Consider the following 22,489-nt stretch of genomic DNA (forward strand, 5'->3'; position numbering starts at 1 on the left):
GGGACTCCCTCTGCGCGTTGCCGTGAGGCCGGTACGGCGGTGGCAGCCCAGCCTGCCCAGGCTGCCTGCCTCTCGTGCTCACCTGGAGCCGTCCACCTGGCAGGAGAATCAGAGAAAAGCGGGCGATGGATTCCCTGTTGGTTCACAGAGCAGCGTTGCCTGCTGGGAAGGATGAGCACCGCTGCCAGTGTGGGATGGGCAGGGGCAGGGCAAGGCAAGGCAAGGCAAGGCAAGCCAAGGCAAGCCAAGCTGGAGAGCAGGGGCCAGGGCACCACCACCTCTCAGTTGCCACAGATGTTGGATTGACCGATCTGCTCATGGAAATGCAGATGATGTCCCTCAGCTGTCAGCTGTAATGATGCTTGGCCCAACTGGAAAAGTTAGTCAGGTTGCTTACGGGAAGTGTTAGTGACTTTGCTACACTGTCCATGTACACAGTCATCATTTTGAAAAAGGAAAAGCAGAATAGAAATAGGTGGGGGGTTTAAACACATTGGTTTTCAGGTCCTTGCAGTGCACTTTTGAAACATCTGCAATATCTTTTGCCGTTGCTTTTATCCTTCTCAGTAGAGCAAAGGCAATACATTAATGTAGTTACATTTCAAAAATAGGAAATATTTTAAAAAATAAATGAAATCCAGTGCCGCCTTAGTTGTGAAAGGCAGTACGGCTTTGTAACAGGCTATGCTAGCTGTTTATTTTACACAGTCAGCAGGTGAATGTAAATTATTTTCATGTGACTACAATCTAAGATGGGTCTGAATAGCTGGTGTAAATCAAGCAAAAGTCATAAAATCTACATATATGCGTAAGGGAGGCTATGTACTAGAGGTCTGTCTTAATAAAGTCAAATCTTGATCTGTACTTTAAACATGTTTTGCATTAACTGTAACATTCTATTTGCTTGCAAATGTTCCTACTTATGAAGAGGCTGCATGCCATCTAAAAATCATCTCCATTCAGAAGGAAACGTATAGAAGAATATATTTTTCTGGAGTTTAAAGACTAAAAATCCTCCCTCAAACAAAAAAGTACAGGTTACCTTCGTCACTTAAAACTATCTAAAAGAAAGTATTCACCTTAAATATGGTTACAAAAATCAGTATTAATGATAAAGTAAATTCAAGACAGCATAGCATAGTAGTATGAAAAGGAACATTCTGAAAGTCTCAAGATTCAGAATTTAATATATTTTATATGAGTCTCACTTGGAGTCATAAGCTTGCTAGGCTTGCTAAGTATTTGCATTTAACGAGAACAAAAATGAATTTCAGTTAAAATAATTCTCTGTACAAGCCATTTCGTGCTTGCTCTCAGGTTCTGCTAAATCACACTGAAAGCGAGGTTTTAGTAAAAGCTGTTGCTTTGCCAGGAAGGCCATATTTTTATGAAAAGGACCGATCTTCAGCTAATATGTGATTTGACATATAGTGAAGCTAATGAAGCTACACAGATTTCCAAGAGTTGAGAAACTAGTTTAAAATACATAACATAACAATAGCACAGCGGAACAATTTTAAGTTTTATTACACACTGTTTGGCAAGGCACAGACTAGAGTAATCTTCATGACTTCATCCCTGCCTGCATTTAATGCTTCCCTTTTAATTTTTGTTGTTTTGTATTACACCTCTAATAATCTCTCTCTTTAATTTTCATCCTTTTTTTTCCCCATGTATCTTCTTCTGTAGACTCCTTTTGTTGTCTCGTTTTCTAACACTTTTTTGGTGCATGTTGTAGCGTTTATGATACTGTCTTCTCATTCTGCTTACCTTATCTGTGTTTATCTGCTTCTCTAGCTGACGGTGTCTAGAACGTTCACTGCAAAGAAATATGGTTTTTAGAGTGGCAGAACTTGAGCATCAATCTCGCCACAGGGAAGTGGTTACCCGACTTCTTGTTGTCCTTATGTGTCTGGGTGACGTGCTCATTGTGTGCTCGCGTGCCACAGCAACACCAAGTTGCAGACCAGCGGTACATGAATTCCACTTTCTGCTCTGCACAGACGTGCACATTTGCATAGACTCATGCTGGCCGGAGCAGTAATCTTCAGAAAACCAGAAGTAGACTTTTGAAGCTTTGAAGTAGCCACAGAGGCCAGAACTGGTTTGAAGCTAAGGCCAGATCAGTGTTACAATCATTTGGCGTCATGAGCTTTGATGTTTCCTTGCAGCCTTCGTTTTCTTGAAGCCCAACAGTCACAAGCAAACAGTTTACTGTCATGTTGCAACTTGCTAGCTGTTGTAATGTAGCCTGTTGTAAAGGTGAAGTGTGTTGGCTTCAGTCACCATGGAAGAAGTTAACAAAGTTAAAAACATACAAGCGGTCCATCTTTATGGCTTAGCTGACAAGCAGTAGCTCCCCAGTTCGGAGACCTGATCAACTAAGGGTTTAAAATTACGGTTTTATATCAAGTGATTTCAGCTCAGCATGATCTCATCACCGAAAGGCATGTGCTGAACAAATAGGCGGGGAGGAGGGTGCAAGTCTAAAGTGAATCATACCTCCTGAGGGTTTGGTGTACTGATGCGGCTGAGAAGTGGATGTAAAAACAGGGCCTTGGGGAAGGTGGGACGTTTTACATTTGCGCCTAAGCCAAAACTGAAAGGGGGACAGCATTCTTGGGATATAAACTAAACCACATTTTTTGAAAAATAAAGAACCGATTAATCACCGCTGTAACTTATTAGAAGTTGGTCAGGTTTGGGCCTGCTTACAGAAATAAAGAATCTGGCCTCAGCTGTAGCAGTTTTTAGCTGCTACGCCGTATCCTTCCTGGTTTAGTAATCATATGACGGCTCCCTGTGAGAGGAGTCTGAGTGCTGGCGGTGCAGCAGACCCCAAGCTAATAATAAACTTCTGAGCCATTTCATACCCTGGAGAAACAAGCAAATGTCTTGTTCTGGTTCCATAAGAAAGAGTATGGATCATAAGACTTGCGTGGGAGCTCTTCACATGATCGTGGTTGTGGTTACACCTCAGCTGTGGTCCTGAGGCCCGCTCAATCCCTTCTAGGCCCGTTCTTGTGAGTCCTGTCAACCACCACCATCATCACTGCTGACAACTTATAACTCAGCAGCCTACAGACTGCAGTCAAAGGGAAGGGCTTCCCGTTTTTGAGCTTTTTAACATCCCCAAATTCCCTGCCTGCCCCAGAGAGCCCACACTTGAACCTCGGATAAAAGGGTGGCGAGTTGTACTAGGTAGAAGTGGAGCAAATCTTTTTTTGACATTATAGAGATGGGAATATTGAAAGGTGTCAACATAGTAATACTACGCACATCTGGTCTGTGAAAGTCCTTGCCATACAAGATCACTGAAATCCAGAATTTAACAGGGTTCAAAACAATACAGACATTTATATCAGTAACAAGGCCACTTTGTTTCAGGATAGAAAATACTAAATGGGATTGGAAAAGAAAAAATAAGCACATTAAATGTCATGTTTCAGCTTTTCAGACAAACTCTGGGTGAAGAGTTATAGGAAGATCTGTTTGTTATGGACAAATCCATTACTTATTTCTGGAAGATTTCCAGTAAGTTTCTGCAACTGACCTATTATAGACTACAGCTGAAGATTAAAAGATGAACTGTTGGTCTGCTCAGCATGGCAGATGCTATCGTACTGACATACGAAGATTTAAAGATCCCTTAGAAACACCTGTAAAAAAAATCCCTATGCTCCAAACAGGAGGACCTTCTTTATTTTAATTACTGCTCTGAAGCACTTACTTATCATCATGTGTCTTGCAGAGCCTCAGCGCCATCTGTACTGGATACCTGTGTGCACCCATTCTTAACAACAGCAGGAGAACCGCCCTCTTTTTTCTGTTTTCTAGAAACATTAGCCAAAGGAGATAAAATGAAACTCTGGCTATTTTATGTTTCATTTCCCAGTTTTAAACTCTCTGTTTTCAGTTTGAAGACAAAGTATTACATACGTGGGCATCCTGATGGTTAATGAAGATTAACATTCAAATTCTGTCTTTATTCCACTGAAGGGATCAAACCCTCAGAATACAGCGGATTCTCTGAGTTCCTTGAGTCAATGTTCTGGGAAAGCAAATTTTGAACTGTTCACCTGACTTCTATTAAACAATTTTTGGCATAGGTTTTTACAGTTCCTGTCTTTCATTATACAACTGCACTACACCCTCTAGTGCTGTTTGGACTTTAATAGTGCTGTCCTTTGAAACAGAAGATACTTTTAGTAGATGAGAAATACTCACTTTGTAAAGCCTGGAAGAAGATCACAGTCTTTCTAAACATTTCCTTGAAGATACTAGCTGTGCCCTCCCTTGGTTAAGCTACTCAGAAGTGGTTGGAAAACTTAAAGATTGGTACATGTTAAAACTGTTGGGTTAGTAATCCAGGCATGAGTCTACTTGATGCTCCAGAGACCCCTTGAGTGTGAGCAACATTGGTACAGGCTCTCCCAATGCTCAGAAGTAGAATGAGGGTAGTGTCACCATTTTTCAAGAGAAAAGGGCTATCTGAGCTGTCAGCTAGAAGAGTGAGTTCATGGCTTTGCTGTGACCAGCACGACGTGGTTTCCATGTCATTCTGGTTGGTGTGGGTGCCTTCCTGCGCAGTATGCTGGTGAAGCAGTTCCCATTTTCAGGGGACCAATTCTTGGGATCTGTGTACCAAATGCAGGCTGTCCTGCATCTCCCTTTGGATCACAGGTCAGGAGTCTCTCTATAAAATGTGGCAAAAAAAGCAGCGTAGATCTGATTGCTGCCCAGTGCATTTACATGGTAACTTAATAATGATATTGGTTTGAGAGCAAAAGTCGGACCAGATACTGGATGTTCAATAACCATCAGGATAATTTATGCCTAAAGCGAGACCAAGTATTCAAAGACAATATCTGCTACATCACTGTTTAATGCTGGCTCAGGTAAGTAACTGCATTATAGAAATAGGGTATATCTGTAATTATCTACTGGTGTAATGGCTTCTTTGCTTGTTTCCATCATTTTTTATATATTAATATATTATAGTTATCAGACATCTGTTAACTAGCTATATCAATGAGACAATGCCATCCTTCAAAAATAGGAATGTGTGAAAAACAATTTGCTCCTTATATATTAGGTGCTCGTCTAATCTTTTTCTGCCAATTTAAATTGGCAATCCACTGAAAAGTCAAAACTCAGAGCTAGGAGTCATTCATTTTTGAAATTAGTTTTAAAACTCTGCTTTTATAATTGAGAAGAATTGTCAGTCATCTAGCAAAAATATTGTTAATCTAATTAAACATTTTGGAGTTTTTTAGATGCAATAGTACTAACAGAAAACTTTCCAAAGTACTGGTCAATCAGACTATGAAAAATATGTATCAGTAGGTTTTCTGGTGTGTGGGATCCACCTGTAACAGTAAATACTGTGTACAGCATTTATTCATTACTGGCTGTTTGTTCCCTTGCCTTCAGTTGTTGCTCCCTTTGTACCAAGTCCAAGATGGTAAGACTTGCGCTAAGAGTGAGCTCCCAGACAACGTGCACCAAAATCCCTCTTCCTACTCCTGTATACCAGTGTCCAGCCCGCCTAATTTACAGATGAGCCATACAAACTAGTTTGCTGGAGGATTTCCATTGATTTGCTTTCAATGAGGACCAGAAATTGTGGGATTGTTCTGGCTCTTCATAAAACTCCAGCCAAAATAACTCCATTTGTAGTGACAGTCTCAAATATTCAAAACCAGATTTGCTATATTTGAATAATGAACTTCAGACTTTCCCTGCTCATAATTTTAAGTTTCTCCGTCCCTGGTTCCCTTCTGCCCCCAGCATGTGTGGGCTGATGAAGAGGGAGCCTCCATTTCCTACTCCTTCCCTGTTTTCGGATGCACTCTGCCTGTTTGTGAGAATAATTATGATTCCTTCTGCTGGCATTTTGTTTCTTAAATTTGCATCATAACAGTTGCCACTCCATAGCTGGGTATCTCAGGGGTGCTGTCTCTGCCATGGGTCCTTCTGGCTTATTAGTGGTGCAGCAGACACTCCTGCCTCTCCACTCTCAGCTAGAGCAGCTTACACTTTTAGCACTAGAGGTTTCTGGTTGGATCCCAGGTGTACTGGGTGTCCCACATGCCCCGCCCAAGGATAAACAGGGCATTGTATTCAGCAAATTAAATCAAAACATACAGAAACATCCTTCTGCCGCAGTCACCCCTTACCTGGAAATTATAGCGTGTACAGCAAGGGAGGAGGTAGGAGAGGAGATATTTGGTTGCCTGTTTTTGTCTTTGCCTATCTGATTCTAGAGAAAAAACTCTCTCAACATGAGAAACTGGTGGTGATCAGGTGCATGGGAGGAGAAAAGCAGAGATGGTAAAATGAGTCAAACATTTATCTGCTGAAGGGCAGGGTTAGTGCCAAGAGCGCTGTCTGGCTCTTTTTCTGACAATTGTGCGTGATCGTCCCCCAAAAGATGGCAGCAGCTGCTGGCACTGGCTCCTGACATCTGTCTGCAGTATCTGCACAGCTGTATCCAGCGGAGGTGCTGTAGAAAACACGAGCAGGTAATAGATTTTGCAAGACTAGCTTACAGCTCCCTGAGGCTGAATTGAACTGTTGTAAATCTCACCCCCAGATGTGGGTCTTCTGTCATCAAAACACACACTGCCTTACTGTACAGCCATGTAGGAGCTGCCATATGAATTGCCTCTACCAATTTAATTAACCTTTACCACAGGGTTGGGGGTTTTCCCCACTGAAAACAGAACTATTCTTAATCTTCACCCCTCTCTTTCAAATCACAGGTAGTGATTAATTACTCAATTGTGAAAGGACTGAAGTACAATCAAGCAACACCTACCTTTCATCAATGGCGCGATGCACGGCAGGTCTATGGCTTGAATTTTGCAAGCAAAGAAGAGGCTACCACGTTCTCCAATGCAATGCTGTTTGCTCTGAATATCATGAACTCACAAGATGGAGGTAAATTAGCAGCCACTACACTCTGTGGCATTTTACAGCTTACATTTTAAATTTCAAGCACCTACTACAGTTGTATTGGATAGTATGCCATTATAAAACACGTTATAATAAAAAAAGTTGGTCTCTGATAGACAGCCTTTAGATCAGCATTTGCTGTGGTATGAATTGTGCATGTTTTCAGGTTTTATTCGCCTTCCTTGTAATTTTTCATGGTGCCTTAATTCACGATGGGAAATCAGTGGTTGTTTGGGAATGCCTCAGCAGGCAGGTAGCCCCACTGGTTTATGTGGGTCTGTGTATGTCTTGTGTTACGTGTAAGATGGCAGAATATAACTTTAAATAAACAGACGCCAGAGTAAAATTAGCGACATTTTATAAGGTAGAACTCCGAGCTGGCATTTCCAGTGTGTTGGGTGTCAGCTGCAGCTGTTGGCTCTTGTGGGCCAGCTTTCAAAAAGGAGTGTGTGGTGTCTCGGTTATTTCATAAGGTAAAATGCAAAGGCTTGTACTCTGGATGTTGATTGATGTTGTTCCTAAGTACTATATTGGCTGCAGTTGAAGTTTATGGTGAAGTTTACTGTTCTGTGAAATTGTCATTGCGCTAGCTTGATGAGGGCCCAAAATAAAGTCCTGGTTTCTCAATGGAAACCAGTTTCTGGTCTGCAGTATCTGGATGAAGTATTGCCCTCAGTTACATGCCTATGACCTCTCTGCAGCTCCTGGGCTGGGAACAGAAAGCAGTTCTTGTGTGGTGTCTTTTTTCCACAGCCCTATTTTCCTTTTGAAAACACAGTGAGTCAAGGTTTACATCACTTGCTGTTGTCCGGGTTTCACTGCAGTGTTCATTGGCGATGGACAGCAGCCCTCTAGAGAGAGTTTGTCTCCTGACAACCTTCAATACACAAATATGTGTTACTGAAAGGTTTATTTGTAATATAAAAGTTCTTATTTTTTCTTTTGCTATTTCCATTCATCCTATTAAGCTGACAAATGCAAAAGTCATCACAAATCAAGAAATGTCTTAAATTCTGAGCTATATTTAGAAGTACTGAGGGCTGAATTCTGCCTTCTTCAGCTTGAACTTTTTCAGCTCTAGTTGTGCCACAGCAGGAGACTTCAGGAGGAAAACTGGCCAACAGTCACCAGTCCTAAATTCATGCAAGTCTGAAGAGTACAGAGCTCTTTGGCTGCTCATAATGTGCTCAACCCTTTTAGACCACCAGATGAGACTCCAAAATTTGGATACTTTGATTATGATCTTGATGTACTCATTGGTTTAATTTCTATGATGGGTCTGCCTTTCTTCTGAAAGCCCTTAAGTTTGGGGGTTTTTTTCCATCTGTCTCTTCCTGTCAAAGGGAGTGGGGTTTTTGCAGGATTTTTAGGTTATGCCAGGGAGGTGCCTTGTGGAAACATGACTTTCAAGATGAGAATTTATTGCTCTTAGGCTAAAATGAAAGAAATCATCTTAAAGACGATACTTTAATTATGTTAGCTACTCCTAGCAAGGAACAACAGGTATTTTTAAGAAAGTATTTTTGAGTACTTGAAAAGCCTGTTAGACTCCTGAGAAGTTTATGAATATATAGCAAATACTAATTTGCATTTTGGGGGGTATTCTTTTATTCATTTACTTAGCACACCAAAGTGTGTTAGATGCTTTACAGACATAAGATCCAGCCCATGCTGAAAAGCTTGCATTTAAAGTTTGTAGTTGTCGCACAGACGGGCATGAATTGGGTCATAGATGAAAAAATTTCCTACTTTCTTTTTTAGAAAAAAAAAATGGTCTGGTAAACATTCAGTCTTCAACAACCCCTTTTCTTTCATACATACATGTTAGAAGTTTCAAAGATTGCCAGTTGTCCCATTCTTTACAGCTGAGCTTGTCAAAAACTGAAATTTGGTTTAAAGGGAATTTCAGCATTTGTGGCTTTTTATAAAAACTCTGATTCTGTGAAACAAATTCCCAAAATATTGTTTTTTATCAAAATTATTTTTAATTACAAAATATATTTCTATAAATATTTATCTGTAAATTTATTAGCTACAAATAGATAATAGATTATATTGAGGACTTTTATATCACCGTAAGTTTCCCAGTTATTGCAATGATCTCAGCATGCGAGTTGACAGCAAAAGTACATCATGAATATAAGGTATAAAATGTTTTTTCAGATCTGCTCTTCTAGGCTCATATAGCGCATAAGCTTTTGTGGGCATGAATTAGTGCAAATAGGAATTCACACAAACACACATATCCATATATCTTTTCAGGCACAGTCACTGCCTGCATATCCATCCATTCTGCTGCCTGCGTGCTGCATTAGGGTTTGCTTTTTCATGTGGAAGAATCATTAGGAAAAAAATGTATTTATTATATCTACGCATCCATGTATTTAAGTTGCTCATGTGCTTATGCAGACAGATGACAGCTTTAAGGAGTGCATTTGTACGCACAGAATTGCTGACACACTAATAAAATCCTCAGCCAAAACCAAAGAGTTGAACAGAGGTTCCCTCTGGCACATTCATAGTACAGAATACCCTATCTATCTGCTAGCTCTACAGTTTGGGATATGCTATGTGCACTACTTGAGATGTGCTATTTCTAATGTTTTCTTGTTTTGTATATTCCCTGCTGAGACTTTACTGTGTTTAGGTACTGCTAATCTTCCCGTAGTTGGATACAGATTCTGGCTTCCATGATTGCTTCTCCCTTCACTCTACCGCCTACTTGCGTAGACTAAAATTAATCATGGTAGACTACAGCAGAAAATCAGAGACTGCATCATATCTTCAGCAGACGTGGAGTCAGGGTACTGTAACGTTTGGGAAAATAACCAGTCTTAGTCGCAAAGCAATGGTGTGGGTTTTTGAATGGTGCATTAAGCTGAATTAGTTTAAAAAAATGATAGCAGTCTGTGTTTTGGGGAGTTGGAAATAATTTTTAGGCAGTGCTGACTTTCAAATGCATGAGTCACTTCAAATGAATATACAGTGATGAACTAGTGTTGAGAATTACGGTACTGTCCCACTTCTTCACAAACGAGGCTACGATACCCGAGATCATTCACCACAGGCACTGATATCTGTGTGCTGATTACATGGGGCACTAGTGAAAACTAAACTGAGTGCTTCGTTAAATGCCTAAGGTTAAATGGGCTAAATCAGATCCTACATCCAGCCTGTGGTAACCTGGGTTGTGTGTCAAGATCATCCCTGGACAGGGATTCTTCCAGGGAGTCTGATGTCCCAAAGTTTGGGAAAGCTGGGAGAAGCAATAACTAAACTTGCTGTCTAGTTGTATTTCTGCAGCGGATGAACTCTTACTCTTGCCCACCAGGGGGGCTGGCCATCTTACGTGTGGCCAAATTCTCAGTGCTGTGATGGGAGCCTCTCCCAGTGCACGTCCTCAGGGTGGGGTAAAGCAAGCCTTGCAGTGCAGGAGCTGAACACGTACTCAGCTCAGTCTTGTGCTTTGTAAGGATGCTAATGATCATGTTAGGAGTAATCTGAAATGAGATAAAATAGGACTAAAAAGAAAATAATAATACAAATGTGTGCCGTCCTTCCTTTAGAGGTTGACAGTTGCCTCACTGAATCACAATTGTTTACCTGCCAGCTTGTTTATATGCCTAATTACTTTGATTTCCTTATACGTCTCTTTAATCTGTTCTCCTTTACAATAAAAAATGAAGAGTTGGTCCTGAGCCAGCCTGCAAAATGAGAGCAAATGATAACATTGACTTGCTCATTACCAATCTCTTGCTTATGGTTCTTTAATGGTGTCATTTAGTAAGACCATTAGTATGACAAATGACTTCCCATTAAATTGTTTTTCTTTCATGGGTGTCCACTTTGTGACACCAGGCCTTTTACTAGCATAAGCTACCTGATGCAAGGAGCATCACCAAGGAATGTCATCAGCTTACCTTGTCACCTGCAGCCAGGTTTCACTGGGGACAGAGCATCACCCCTTCTTGCCCAGGGATACTGTGGGAAAAGCATTTTGCATGGATCCTGCCCGCAGGCTGTTTGACATTTGGTAAGCAGACAAGGTTCATGTTATTCAGGGCTTACATCCTCTTAGATTTAACAAATGCAATGACCAGTGGCAGCACGTCACTGTTATTGGAGCAGGACGTAAGGTGAGGATATCAGTAAGCTAAAATGGGCAAGTTCCTGGCATAATTTTGCAGGAAAGCCAGTGGTGCCCGTGATGAAGGTAACTTTCTGCAGGGCTTAACGGAGCCTGTACACTCAGCGCTTCTCCCAGTGAGTGGTTACACTTCCCTGAGAGAGGGAGTGAGACTCTTTTCTCTCCTTTCTTGCTCCCCAAATCACTAGGGACAGGCAAAGGAATAGCTTCATTTCTTTCCTTCCTTATTTGCTCACTTCAGACACCGTCCTTGCTTCCCTGCTGGTCCCTGACAGCACCTGCATGTTTCCATGCTGCAGGAGGAGACAGTGGCTCGGCTTTGTGGCTTGGCGTGACCAACTGAAAGGGCATCTTGGGCTTCTGCGGCTTAAAGATTTGGTACCTCTTGGAGAAGAATTGAGAGTCTGGTCTATGTATGCAGCTGACTGGTAAATGCTGCCTATGACATGATTAATGTAACACGTTATAGACTTTTGCTTTTCTTCTGATGTCTTTGCCCTGGGGACTTGGATAGTTATTGTTGGCTTACAATGCAAGAAAATCATATTTCTAAATGTAAACACACCACGTGCTGGCAAGCCTTATGCAGAAGGCTATGTTGCAGAGTTAGTCATAGTTTAAAGAGGTCAGCTGCCTTATCTGACTAAGAAGGGAGAAGTAGGAGGAAAGCATGAAATAGTAGGGAGAGGATTGAAGAAAATGAATAGTGTTTTTTTTTATTATTTTTTTTTTTTTGCTTGTAAGAAAGCCATTTTCTTGTTCTAAGTGGCTTACAGACCACACGATACAGACTTGTGGGTCACAGAGGGTGCAGAGTTCAGCCCTGTGCCTTCAGACACAGAGCTTCACAGACCCAGCTTTAACTCTGCAGAGAGGTCATTTTGGCAGTCAGGATTGCTCCTTACTCCTCTTGTTCTGATTAGCACATCTGCTGGCTTTTCTTTTCCACTATTGCAGATTATTTGACATGTATTTCTCTAGCCCCCTTTCCCATAAGTTGGATTTGATGAAGTTCTTTTGGAGTTTGAGATCTTTTTCCATTCCTTCGGTCATTCTGCTCTTATCCTTGTCCAGAAGTGACTGCATTTCCATATTGCTGGAAGGAGGTTCCTTGGAAAGCACTTTGAGTCCTCCAAAATAAGGGGAGAAATAGAAGAATAAAGCATTGATTCATCAAACAGCAGATAAACTGGCAGTATGTAGTATACATTCTCTCTCCTAGTTAGATGCCCTAAGTATTTGCAAGGTTTCTGTCAGTGCAGGATATGTGTGAAAATTATGGTGCACTGGATTTCAGATGAAAGTCTACACAATTTTTTTTAATATAATTTTGTAATGTTATATTCAGTTAATTTTCACATTAGAATTTTTCCAACTAGTCCCGCGTCTGCTGATATTTCAGTGGCACTGAAGTGTTACTGCTGGGAAAGTCAGTCAGCTGCATTCATCTTCTACAATGCAGTGACTGTTTCATTTGATAATATTGCCCCAAGACTTCTTAGCACCACAGAGGACACAGTGTGGGAAGACAAAAGGCTGCATCTTCATTACAGTACTGCATAATACATAAAATAACTCATCAATAATGGAAGAGACCTACCACAGAACACAATGCCCACTTGAAGCCAGCTGGTTCCAAAACGGTGCTGGTGTAAAGAGATCTATGCCCCATGTGAGGCGCTTCACATACTGCGCTGTGAACTCATTTCCCACACTATCAGGTGTGTTAGCGCAGATTATAAACCACTAAGATGGTATATTCTGTGCACGTTGTACTTTTAAGCGTGCTAATAACATTTAAAGACTCGTGTAACCTCGTGTTGTATAGGCATTGCAGGACTGTAAGCATGCCATTCTGCTGCAGGTCTTTTAACCAAATCATTCCAGAAGTTGTTCTTATTTATAATGTAGGCATAGAGAACTTGTAAATAGCACACTTTTAAACTTACTAGTGTAAATATGGTCCATGTGGTCAGACACATAGTGCTAACCAGAATAGCAACCCACAGGCAATGGTTAATTGGGTGCATGTTAAAAATACAAAAAGCTTTTGCTTCTTTAACAAACAAAGTTTTCCCAGGGGAATAAATCTTTCCCGAGTGACATATTCCAAAAGCACCAGAGAAAGGTTTTGAGAAATAAACTTCACAATTTTTCCAGCCTCATGCCTACTCCAGTTTCAATATAAACTTTAGTCTCTCAGAAATGCTCTGCAGATAGGGCAGTTTCTGATCTAGCTTGCTGTGCTTTGTAAGTCAATGAAGAGGGAGGGAAAATTCAAGTAAGATGATGAGCTTTTTCCTTGCATCTGCTGCATTGCTTTATCACTGGAACTGTTCCAGAAAAACCCACCTGACTTACAGATAATCTTTTAGTGTATTGCTCGGTATAGGAATAAATTCCTTCCTTTGCAAACTGGACAGAGATGAGCTGTTACCCAGCAAACTGGGTATGAATTTAGTTTCTTGAGCAACCCGTGAAGGGTACTCCCCAGCCAGTGCCCCCCGACACGTTCAGCAGGTCCCATCCCTGCCCGACCCTTTCAAGACAAGAGTCCCTTGTGACCCCAGCTGAAACACGTCAGCTCAGGCCGTAGTAGCACTCGTTGGGTCTTGCTCCCAAGGCTATTTCTTACTGTGCTGATCAGGATGACAGTCCTCATACATGTCCACTGCCCATGTTTCTCAAACAACCAACACTTCTCCTGGAATTATGGGCCCTTTCCTTGCAAGCTTCCCCTGCCTGCAAAACTTCTCAAGTTCCCTCTTCTCAGGTTGACCTTGGCTTCCTGAGGTGGATATATGACATTTCTAAGAACCTCTGCACACTCTTTAAGTTGAGTTCACGTTAAGAGAAACATGTTTAAAACCAGAACTGGAAGAAGTTGGCCCAGCCAGAAGAAGTAGTGAGTAAAACTGGTTAATCTTCCAAATTAGTTTGGCTCCAGCTGACTGGAGCACAGGAGGTGCATTGCTTCACTCGTGAATAGATAAACTGGAATTGCAGACTCCTTTCAGTGTTAGAACTGTAAACATCATTGCTATTATTCATCTGTCAGGAAGTATCAAACCATTATTTAATTATTCTGCTCTATAGAAGTAGTCATTGGGTTTTTTTCAATTCAGTTTTTCAGTCCCCCAGGTGGTAAGGATCCACGGCAGAAAGTTTTCCAGGGCAGTGAAGTGCTCTCCCAGTGTTATGCAAATAAAAACCCATGGCATGTTGCTTGTATGTGTCTTAGCCACTTTTCTGCAGGACTCTGTTATATCCCTGCTTAGAGCAGCAGCAGCACTGGAGCTGCTGTTGCATGTCTAGAACAACAAAAGGTGCCTCTGTTCTTTGAAGAGCATAACAAATCTAACGGCTCTTGAGTCTCTCGCTGATGTTTTTTGCTGTGCTGAATTCTTCTGCACTAAATGAAAACCACTTCAGGAAGGAAACTGTGTGGGGAGAAAATTGTTGAGAGATTTAAGAGAGACTCGTACACGTTGAGAGTGAAGACTTCTGCTAGCGAAATTCCCTAGCACCATTGCCCTCAAACCCTTGTTTTTCTGAAACTGTTGCAAACTGGCAAAGTTCCCGGAGCAAAGTGGTAGGAGATGCAATGTGGCTTTTTCACTAGAGTACAATAAGTGGTAGAAGAATATATTAGCTTAGAAAAAAAAGTAATTATCAAAATGTAAGAAGTCCAGTAATTTATGTGCAAGCAGCGTAGGCCAGATTTTGGCCAGTATTCATTTGGAGACCATTTATTTGGTGTTTGCTTGCTGAATATACCTCTTCATCCAGTGAGGTCTCCTTTTTGGGGGTTAGTCTGGACTATATGCCCTGCATCAAGCCAGGGCTGTGAGTGGAGCTCAGCCTGGAGCCACAGAAGTGCGACAGCTGCCTTGCCCCAGGAGATGCCGGGACTCAGAAGCAGCTCCGTGTCCCTCTCCTCTCCTCTCCTCTCCTCTCCTCTCCTCTCCTCTCCTCTCCTCTCCTCTCCCCTTCCCGGGAAGGTGGCAGGAGAAGGAATACCTGCTGCCAGCCCACGCCAGCAGCGTGCTGCCAGCACCCTCCGTGCGCAGCTCCTCGGGTGGGCAGTGGTGGGCTCTGCCCTGACTCTGCCCCTCCGCTCTGCGCAGGCAATGAGCAAAGGTGGGGGTTTACAGCCCTGTCTGCTGCCTTACCTCCTGCAGAAGCCCGTAGTCTGTGCTTGGAGTCCACAGCTCTTTGGAAATCTGAAGCATATGAAGAGCAAATGGCTTTTTGTGATGAGAACAGTGTTTTTTCTCTTTACCTTTTCCAATGCTGTACTTTGGCATGTTGACTCTCAGTGCATTTTGTTTTGCTCAGAAGTAATAGTCTATGGGACATTTATTTATTGATTGGGCATATGATTTCTTTCAGTGAAGGAGGAATTGCTCCTTGGAAGAGATCTGTTTTTATAACAAACCTTCTTTCAGTTTTGTGCTCATTTTCTGTCATTCTTAAAGTGCGTTGATATTTGGTGTCCTGGGGTAGTCTCTAAAATAACATGACTTCATTTGTGTTGGAACAAGAATAGCTTTTTTAAGGCAGTTTGTCTTCCTTTTCAGATCCTGCATGAGTTAGAGGTGCTGTAGTTCCACACAGAACAATGCTCTGTTTACCTCTGTACATACACTGACATCTCACCCCACTCTATGGATTGAGTCACACTATTTTTAAAGCCAAATATTGATATAGTTCATAATATATAATGTCATAGAATAAGTTGAAAAGAACATTCTGTGAAATTTTTCTCACTAGAAGAAAAGTGAGAGAAGAAAAGAGGAGAAAGAATATTGAAAATAAATAAACTATTTTAAATACTGTAAGGGATGCCCTCATTCTTAAAAGAAAAAAAGACCAGGCAGTGTGCTGTGATGGTAGTTACACAGATCCAGATTTGCAAAGAGTGATTAACTACTGATAGGAACTCCTAACCTGAATCAGCCAAACCAGATTGATTTTTACGATGGTGCTGTCCTCCTCCAAATGCTATTTATTTTTGGAAAAGTAAATTACCGAAAATTCCAAAAGATTGTATGGAAAGTGACATAGTGACATCTCCAGCTTTCTACAGCATTAATAAGTATCTGAATATACTTAACACAGAAATACATGTTGTATTAATTTTGAATCATCTTGCAGAAATGATGCCTTCTGATAATGATGATGTTGTTTAATTCTAGTCTTAGCCCCACCCCTGCCCCCCTGCAATTACTTATCTTATACTATTCATGGGTACCCTATGTTAATTGTTGGGTACTAGCTAATTTATATCAGTGATTAACCTGAGATACACAAATGTGTAGGGATTAAGATAGGTTTGGGTTATTAGTTGCGGAGCTGGCAAGAAACTTGGCTCTTTTTTTTATTTAGTAGACTTTCTGAGTTTGCAGCTAAGAGCCAGACCTTATAATAACTTTTCTGTACACAATAATTCATACACTCCCCTAGTTGCAATCCCATTCAAAACGCGTAATAATTGTGTGACCACAATCCTCCTGTTAAAGGGAGTAGAAATGTAGGCATCTGTAGTACAGGGTTTTGTACCTGAGCTATGTGGTCAAGGAACAGTAACAGATGCTCCTGAGACAAGTCGGTTATGTGTTTTAGGTGTCTCTACCAGGCACCTCCAGGAAAAATTCAGCGTACTTCACTTCACTTTCACTGACTGTAAAGGATTGCTGCTAAGAGCCCTTCTCTGGTTCATGACAATTTTGCTATTATCCTCTCCCAAACCTTCTAATTAATAGATAAATTGTTTCTAATTATGCTATAATTAATTAGTAACTACAATAATAATTAAATCTCTAGTTTAATAATAATAAATGAGGGTCCTGGAAACTAATGCACATAAGCTGTATTTTTAGTGATGCTCCATGGATTTCCCTGGGACGGTTAGCGAGAACTCACAGGAATACACGTGTGTTGCCTGCATCCGTATGTGTGTGTTCACATGAGCAATGCACATCAGATTATCACTTCCCCGACTGCCTGAGCTCTGCAAACAGATGGTCTTTGTACATGCAAATTTTTTGATTTTTATACCAGAAGTGAACTTGGGAAGAAATTCACACATATATAGATAGAAGTCAGGAGTAAGTTTCTGGGCTGAGAGGGGTTTTCACATGAAATCAAAATAAAATTGACAGTGGTTTGAATTTTGTTTTTAAACTCTGCTTTCATTATGTGCCATAGTTCACTGCATGAACAACAGTCACTAAAAACATGTTCCTGGTCAAAACACACAGCGTTTAGGACCAGAGAGCTGAGTGGGGACAGTCAGTGCAGCCCTCTCTGGCAGGAGGCTCAGCTGAGGAGAAAGTCCGCCGCTTAATTCCAACCACCGAGTGAATCACCATATGCTGCCACCGGAAAAGCATGTAGAGCAGCTTCTGCTGCTGGCTGGTAATCCCCCCAGAGCTCCCACAAAGTCTATTAATTGCCTTCGTAGATGACTCCGTGTGGTCATCCAGCATCTTATTTTTCACCACGTCAGGGACCTGAACGCTCTAGGTTGTGTGGCATTCTGCAAGCAAAATCTCAGACCCAATTGCAAATGACTGTTGTAATTTCTCCAGTTAATCCCAGAGAAGCAATGCAGCTGAACACGCGATTCATTTAACTGAAATTCAGCCACATAAATGCTAGGCATGTAGTCTACAGTAGTTGTGTAGTTTCCACTCCACAGAGAGAGGACAGCTCACCTAAAGGTGATGAGTGTGGATGTAGTCCCGTGCTGCTGGCTGCTGGCTCGACAAGCTGCACAGTCCCTGCAACACAGCGGGGAGCAAACTGCCACTGTGATAAAGTGGAACGATCTCTGGTCCTCCTGCAGTTCAGGAAGGAAGTAATCTGCTAATAGGTGATTTTAGTTCACAAAGCGCCTAGCCTTTGCACTTGTACGTGCTCAGCTGCACAGCTGAGAAGGCAGCGGGATTCGGGTCTTGAAGGTGGATTTAAAAATCAGCTCCAATTCTACCGATAAAAAAGCCAAACCCTGCATAGCAATTACGGTCAATCTGATTTGCATGGATTGCTTTATCTGTTGGTCTTGATTAGTATTCCTGAGTGCTCTATAGAAAACATCAATATTAATTCCATTTCCTCCGCTGCTGGTTTCCAGGAACTCCCTCTGGTGGTTAGTGCAGCGCCTGAAAAACCATGTGTGCATCTTGCTCTGTGCAATACAGCGTGGTATTAGAGGTAGATACTGTGGGCATAGCAGCATAAGGGAGAAATGTAAGCCTATCACATTCCCTGAATGGAAGGAAAATAACAGTAGTTAGTTACTGTACTGGTTTTGCTCTGTTTTGATGCCAGCCTATTCTCTATGCTAAGGGAGAGAATCAAGTGCTTAAATGAGCCCAGTTTTCCAATGTTGACCAAATCGTACTTAAGAGACCCACCCTGTGCTCTTCTTAATCTCCTCAGAATCTCACTGAGGTGCCAGTTTGGTGCCCAAGAAATCCAGGACTCGTCCCTAGCGCTGAGTTCTGGCTGGTGGGATCCAAGAGTTGCGGGGTGGATGATGGCCTTCCAGCAGCGTTGCCTTTGCTGGCAGAAGTACATGCTCCACACCTGCTGGTTTACCCTGGCTTAGATGTGTGAAGAAGTGTCCTCTGTGTGCCTGCAAAACAGTGCTTCATTTCTTCACTTGCCTCTGAAGCAGTGAACACCCTAAGTGTATCATCTGCTGCAGGTTATCTGTGTGGTTTAACCAAACGCTTCTGAATCCTCTGAGAAAGCACCTGTGACTGCCAGACTAGAATTTGGCCAGAAGCTAGTCCTTATACATGGGCCAGAGAGCTGATATCTTGTAGTCAGTGGGACGGACACCCCAGTTCGTTGTGCGGAGTTTCCTTTAACTGCAGGCTCAGCCTCTTGCCGTGCTACTCAGTGCTTTCTCCTGATCCACCACTGCTCCTAATCTGAAGGTCCAGTAAGTGAGGGGAATATGCACTGACAGAGGCATCCATGAAGGAACTATTTCTATACTAATGGCATCCTATCCCAGCAATATAATTAACCAAATGTTGTACTTTGCAAAAACAGGTACCCAGCTTATGGGAAGGTAAGTTCTGTTTCAACTCTGGGTAGGAAGATTGTGAATTTGAGGCCAATGAATTCAGAGGCCTGATGTACCACAACCATCCAGGCAACAGATACGTAGAGGATTATATTTTATTATATAATCAGTGGAGCTATCACTCTTTTACACTGGAGACATGACTTTATTTTACTCTAAGACCATACATAATTCAATGTATGGAAGTCCTTTTTATTCTGATCTTGTGGAAGACTTGGAGGACATGAGAAGGAGCCAAGGGAATTACAAATTAAATTCTTCTCAGTTTTTAGTGGTGTTCTGCAAATTGGCAGAATACTGCCATTCTGTGGGGAAGTTGAGAGGCAGCTGGCTTAGAGGTGCTTTCCAAAAACATGTCCCCACTACCAACTGCAAGAGTTAAACAGAAGGCACAGCTGTAAAACTGTGTGGCACATAGAGGCTGTGGGCTTCTAAAGTACTGCCCAGGAGACAATGCAAGACAGACAATCCCAATGTGTTTGTAAGGCAGAAATTTTAGAATCAGTTATTTGTAGTAGGTGACAATGAGCTATGACTTGTCAACTACAAGACTTCTCTTGTATAATATTGTCTAAGCAAATTAGTGTAAATGTTGTAAATGGCTTTCTGGAAGGAATACAGTGTATTATTGTGAATAAAAATGTTGTTAGGAATAAATCTGCTGTTGTGTTAGTATTTGAAGTGACAATATGTGCATTGACCATGCTGAGAAACTTGCCATCTAAAGGTTTGACAGCTAGAGACATACACTGGGAGAACTGGGAGAAGAGCAGGACCTTTTGATCTGACATTCAAATCTTGTTTCTCTTGAAAGAGTGTGAAGGATAGGAATGGATGAGGTGAGAGGGAGCCAGCTATATAGACATTAGAGAGTATTGTTGGTATTTTCAGAAGTGCCCAGATCCCCACAGCTAGCTATGGTAAGCTAATGTTTCCAAATGCCTGTTCCTCGCCAATGCAGGCAAAGATCTTGCTTCAGGTTTGCTCAAACTTTTGTCTTCTGTGGTCATAGACTTCAGATGGTAAGTTCAGACTCTCGATACTGAGCTAAAACTTACAAGAGGTGGAACCTGGTAGAAAACTTCCCAGGGTACAATGCCCAGAGCTGTCATTCTGGGAAGGAGCAGGCTGAAACACACACATAGCTGGCTGTGTGGCTTCTCTCGGTGCCGTCGGTGTAGCCGTTGCAACGCAGAAGTGCCATTGCAACACAGAAGTCAACACATGGTATGACAATGTCTGCAACAGGTGATAGATGTAAGTTGGTGGTGTTTGTACATATTTCTAATGATGCTACTTGGCTGTTCACTAGGAGGAAGAACATTAGTCAGCATTGGCTGAGGAGTACCTTAGATTTTTTCACACCTTTAAAAATGAACACATTCACAAGTCATTGAGATTATCACCTCTTTGACTGCTTGAACTCACTAAATGTGAATTGCTCCTTCTTGTGAAGAAATGGTGTGTTTCCTGCAGAGCAAGGAGCAGGACTGCAGGTACCCGCATGCCACTCTGGTGCTTTGTGGACAGGAGCAGGAGGATGTTCAGAAGGTTGGATATTGTCAGAAATCCATTTGAATATGGATTGTCCTGAAATTCAACAGATGTTCAGTTCTAAGACATTTTAGTTTACAACGTGTTTGGTTTTATTTTTTCGGCATACCATAGGCAACCGGTATTGGCATCCACAATAGAAGCGACTCTGCACATTTGGATCTGGGTGCTTAGGTTCCCCTGCATCATTTACAAATACATACATTTGAATTTCACTTCTCAGGATGCTTTGCCAGCAAATATTACGGGATCCTTGCTAAATGCAAAAGGAAACACTTTGAATCAGCAAAACAGCAAGGCTAACTGAACTTGGACGAAAAGAAACGAGCCTTTCGATGTCCTCCAGAGCCTGCCAAATCACTAAGTGCTGCTGATGACTAACAAGGGTGGCACATCTGATGCAAAGGCTGGCAAGAGTTAGCATGCACAATGCCGCAGGAGGGGCACCCTTGAGTGGGGATGGAGGGGTGGATGGAGGGAGGGAGCCAAAGGGCAGTGGCAGCGCGCGAGCTGCTCTCTCCAGTGCTCTGGAGGCACGTGGCTGAAGTGTGTGGACAGGTTTCTTGATCTGCAGTGGAGGCAGGAGGCACCAGGAGAAAGCTTGGTCCCTATAGAGTCAGCAGCAAAACTCCCGACTGTGAGATAAATGAGGAATTTACCCCTAGTTTGTAAAAGGAAGAAGGGTTTGAAAAGTGTCACAAAGGTGAGGATCCAAAGGGAAGCATGCCTCATGCTTTCTGTTCATTATTTCATTCCTCATCTCTCTGACGTTTCTGATCACTCTAAATTTGATATTTAGACTTCCGGGCTAAAGCTTGAACAATAAACATAGATATATCTATTTTTAGGCAAGCTGGCATTTGATTCCTTTTTTTTTTTTTTTTGCTGTCTGCTGTAACATTCCTGTAAGCCCAGAGTAGCTGCATTTTTTTGACTGTTATTGCAATGATCTTCTTACAGATGAGATTGCTTCTGGGTGGCTTTTCATTATCTCATCAGCCTGAGAGTGCACCCCTCAACTGCCTTCTTTTTGCTTGTCAGAGTTTACTGGCATGTCCAGAAATTGCCCAACTAGGGTCATGCTCTCTATATTTCTTGTCTTAGATGACATTATTTTGTGGCTAGATCTTTCAACACTGCCATATTTTTAAATAATGTTTTCCCTGACGCTGCAAATGGTGCAGAAAGTTGTAGGCAGATGGCTGCTGAATTGAGCTGTTAGAGTTGGGGGCAGGGGGTTTGGTCAGCAAGCCTTAATACACAAGGAGACTATTTTTACACTGATACATTGAGAAACCATTGCAAAAACCTCAACAGCGCAGAGATATGTCCTTGGTCACGCTGTAAAGGTCACCGTCGGCGTGCTGGGTGCATCAGCAGGGGCTGAGTATGCAAGCGCTGCTCCGAAGGCTGTTTTATAGACAGGTTTTGTCACGCATTTCACTGCCATGGCTTATATTCATTCTAGTTTCTCTTCGGCTTCTGCAGTTAAATTACAGATATAGCAACAAACAAACTATTTCTTCGGGAGCATTCTTGAGGCACATCAAGGTTGGGGAACTCACCAAGAGTTCTACAACAGGCATGAGGTGGGTGCTTAAGTCACCATTTCATCAATGCTGGGAAAAATGTTTTCAAGGTTCTTTTAACAGAAACCAAAACTTTTTCCAAGAAACACATCACATCTGATTTTACTTCTTATTTTACTAACATCAGAATGGAACTTTTGA

The 22,489-nt window shown here is 42.0% G+C and overlaps 1 protein-coding gene across 5 annotated transcripts in view; it reads left to right on the forward strand.

The window, feature by feature from the left end:
• Window positions 1-22,489, forward strand: part of EVL (Enah/Vasp-like) — a 159,421-nt gene that overhangs the window by 82,860 nt on the left and 54,072 nt on the right. For all 5 annotated transcript variants that reach the window (XM_049828921.1, XM_049828919.1, XM_049828922.1 and 2 more), the window contains exon 3: window positions 6,765-6,942. In XM_049828921.1, the coding sequence (XP_049684878.1) occupies window positions 6,765-6,942 (178 nt within the window). The remainder of the gene's footprint in view (window positions 1-6,764; window positions 6,943-22,489) is intronic.

This window comes from Accipiter gentilis, chromosome 25 (genome assembly GCF_929443795.1).
Source record: "Accipiter gentilis chromosome 25, bAccGen1.1, whole genome shotgun sequence".
Classification (NCBI taxonomy): domain Eukaryota; kingdom Metazoa; phylum Chordata; class Aves; order Accipitriformes; family Accipitridae; genus Astur; species Astur gentilis.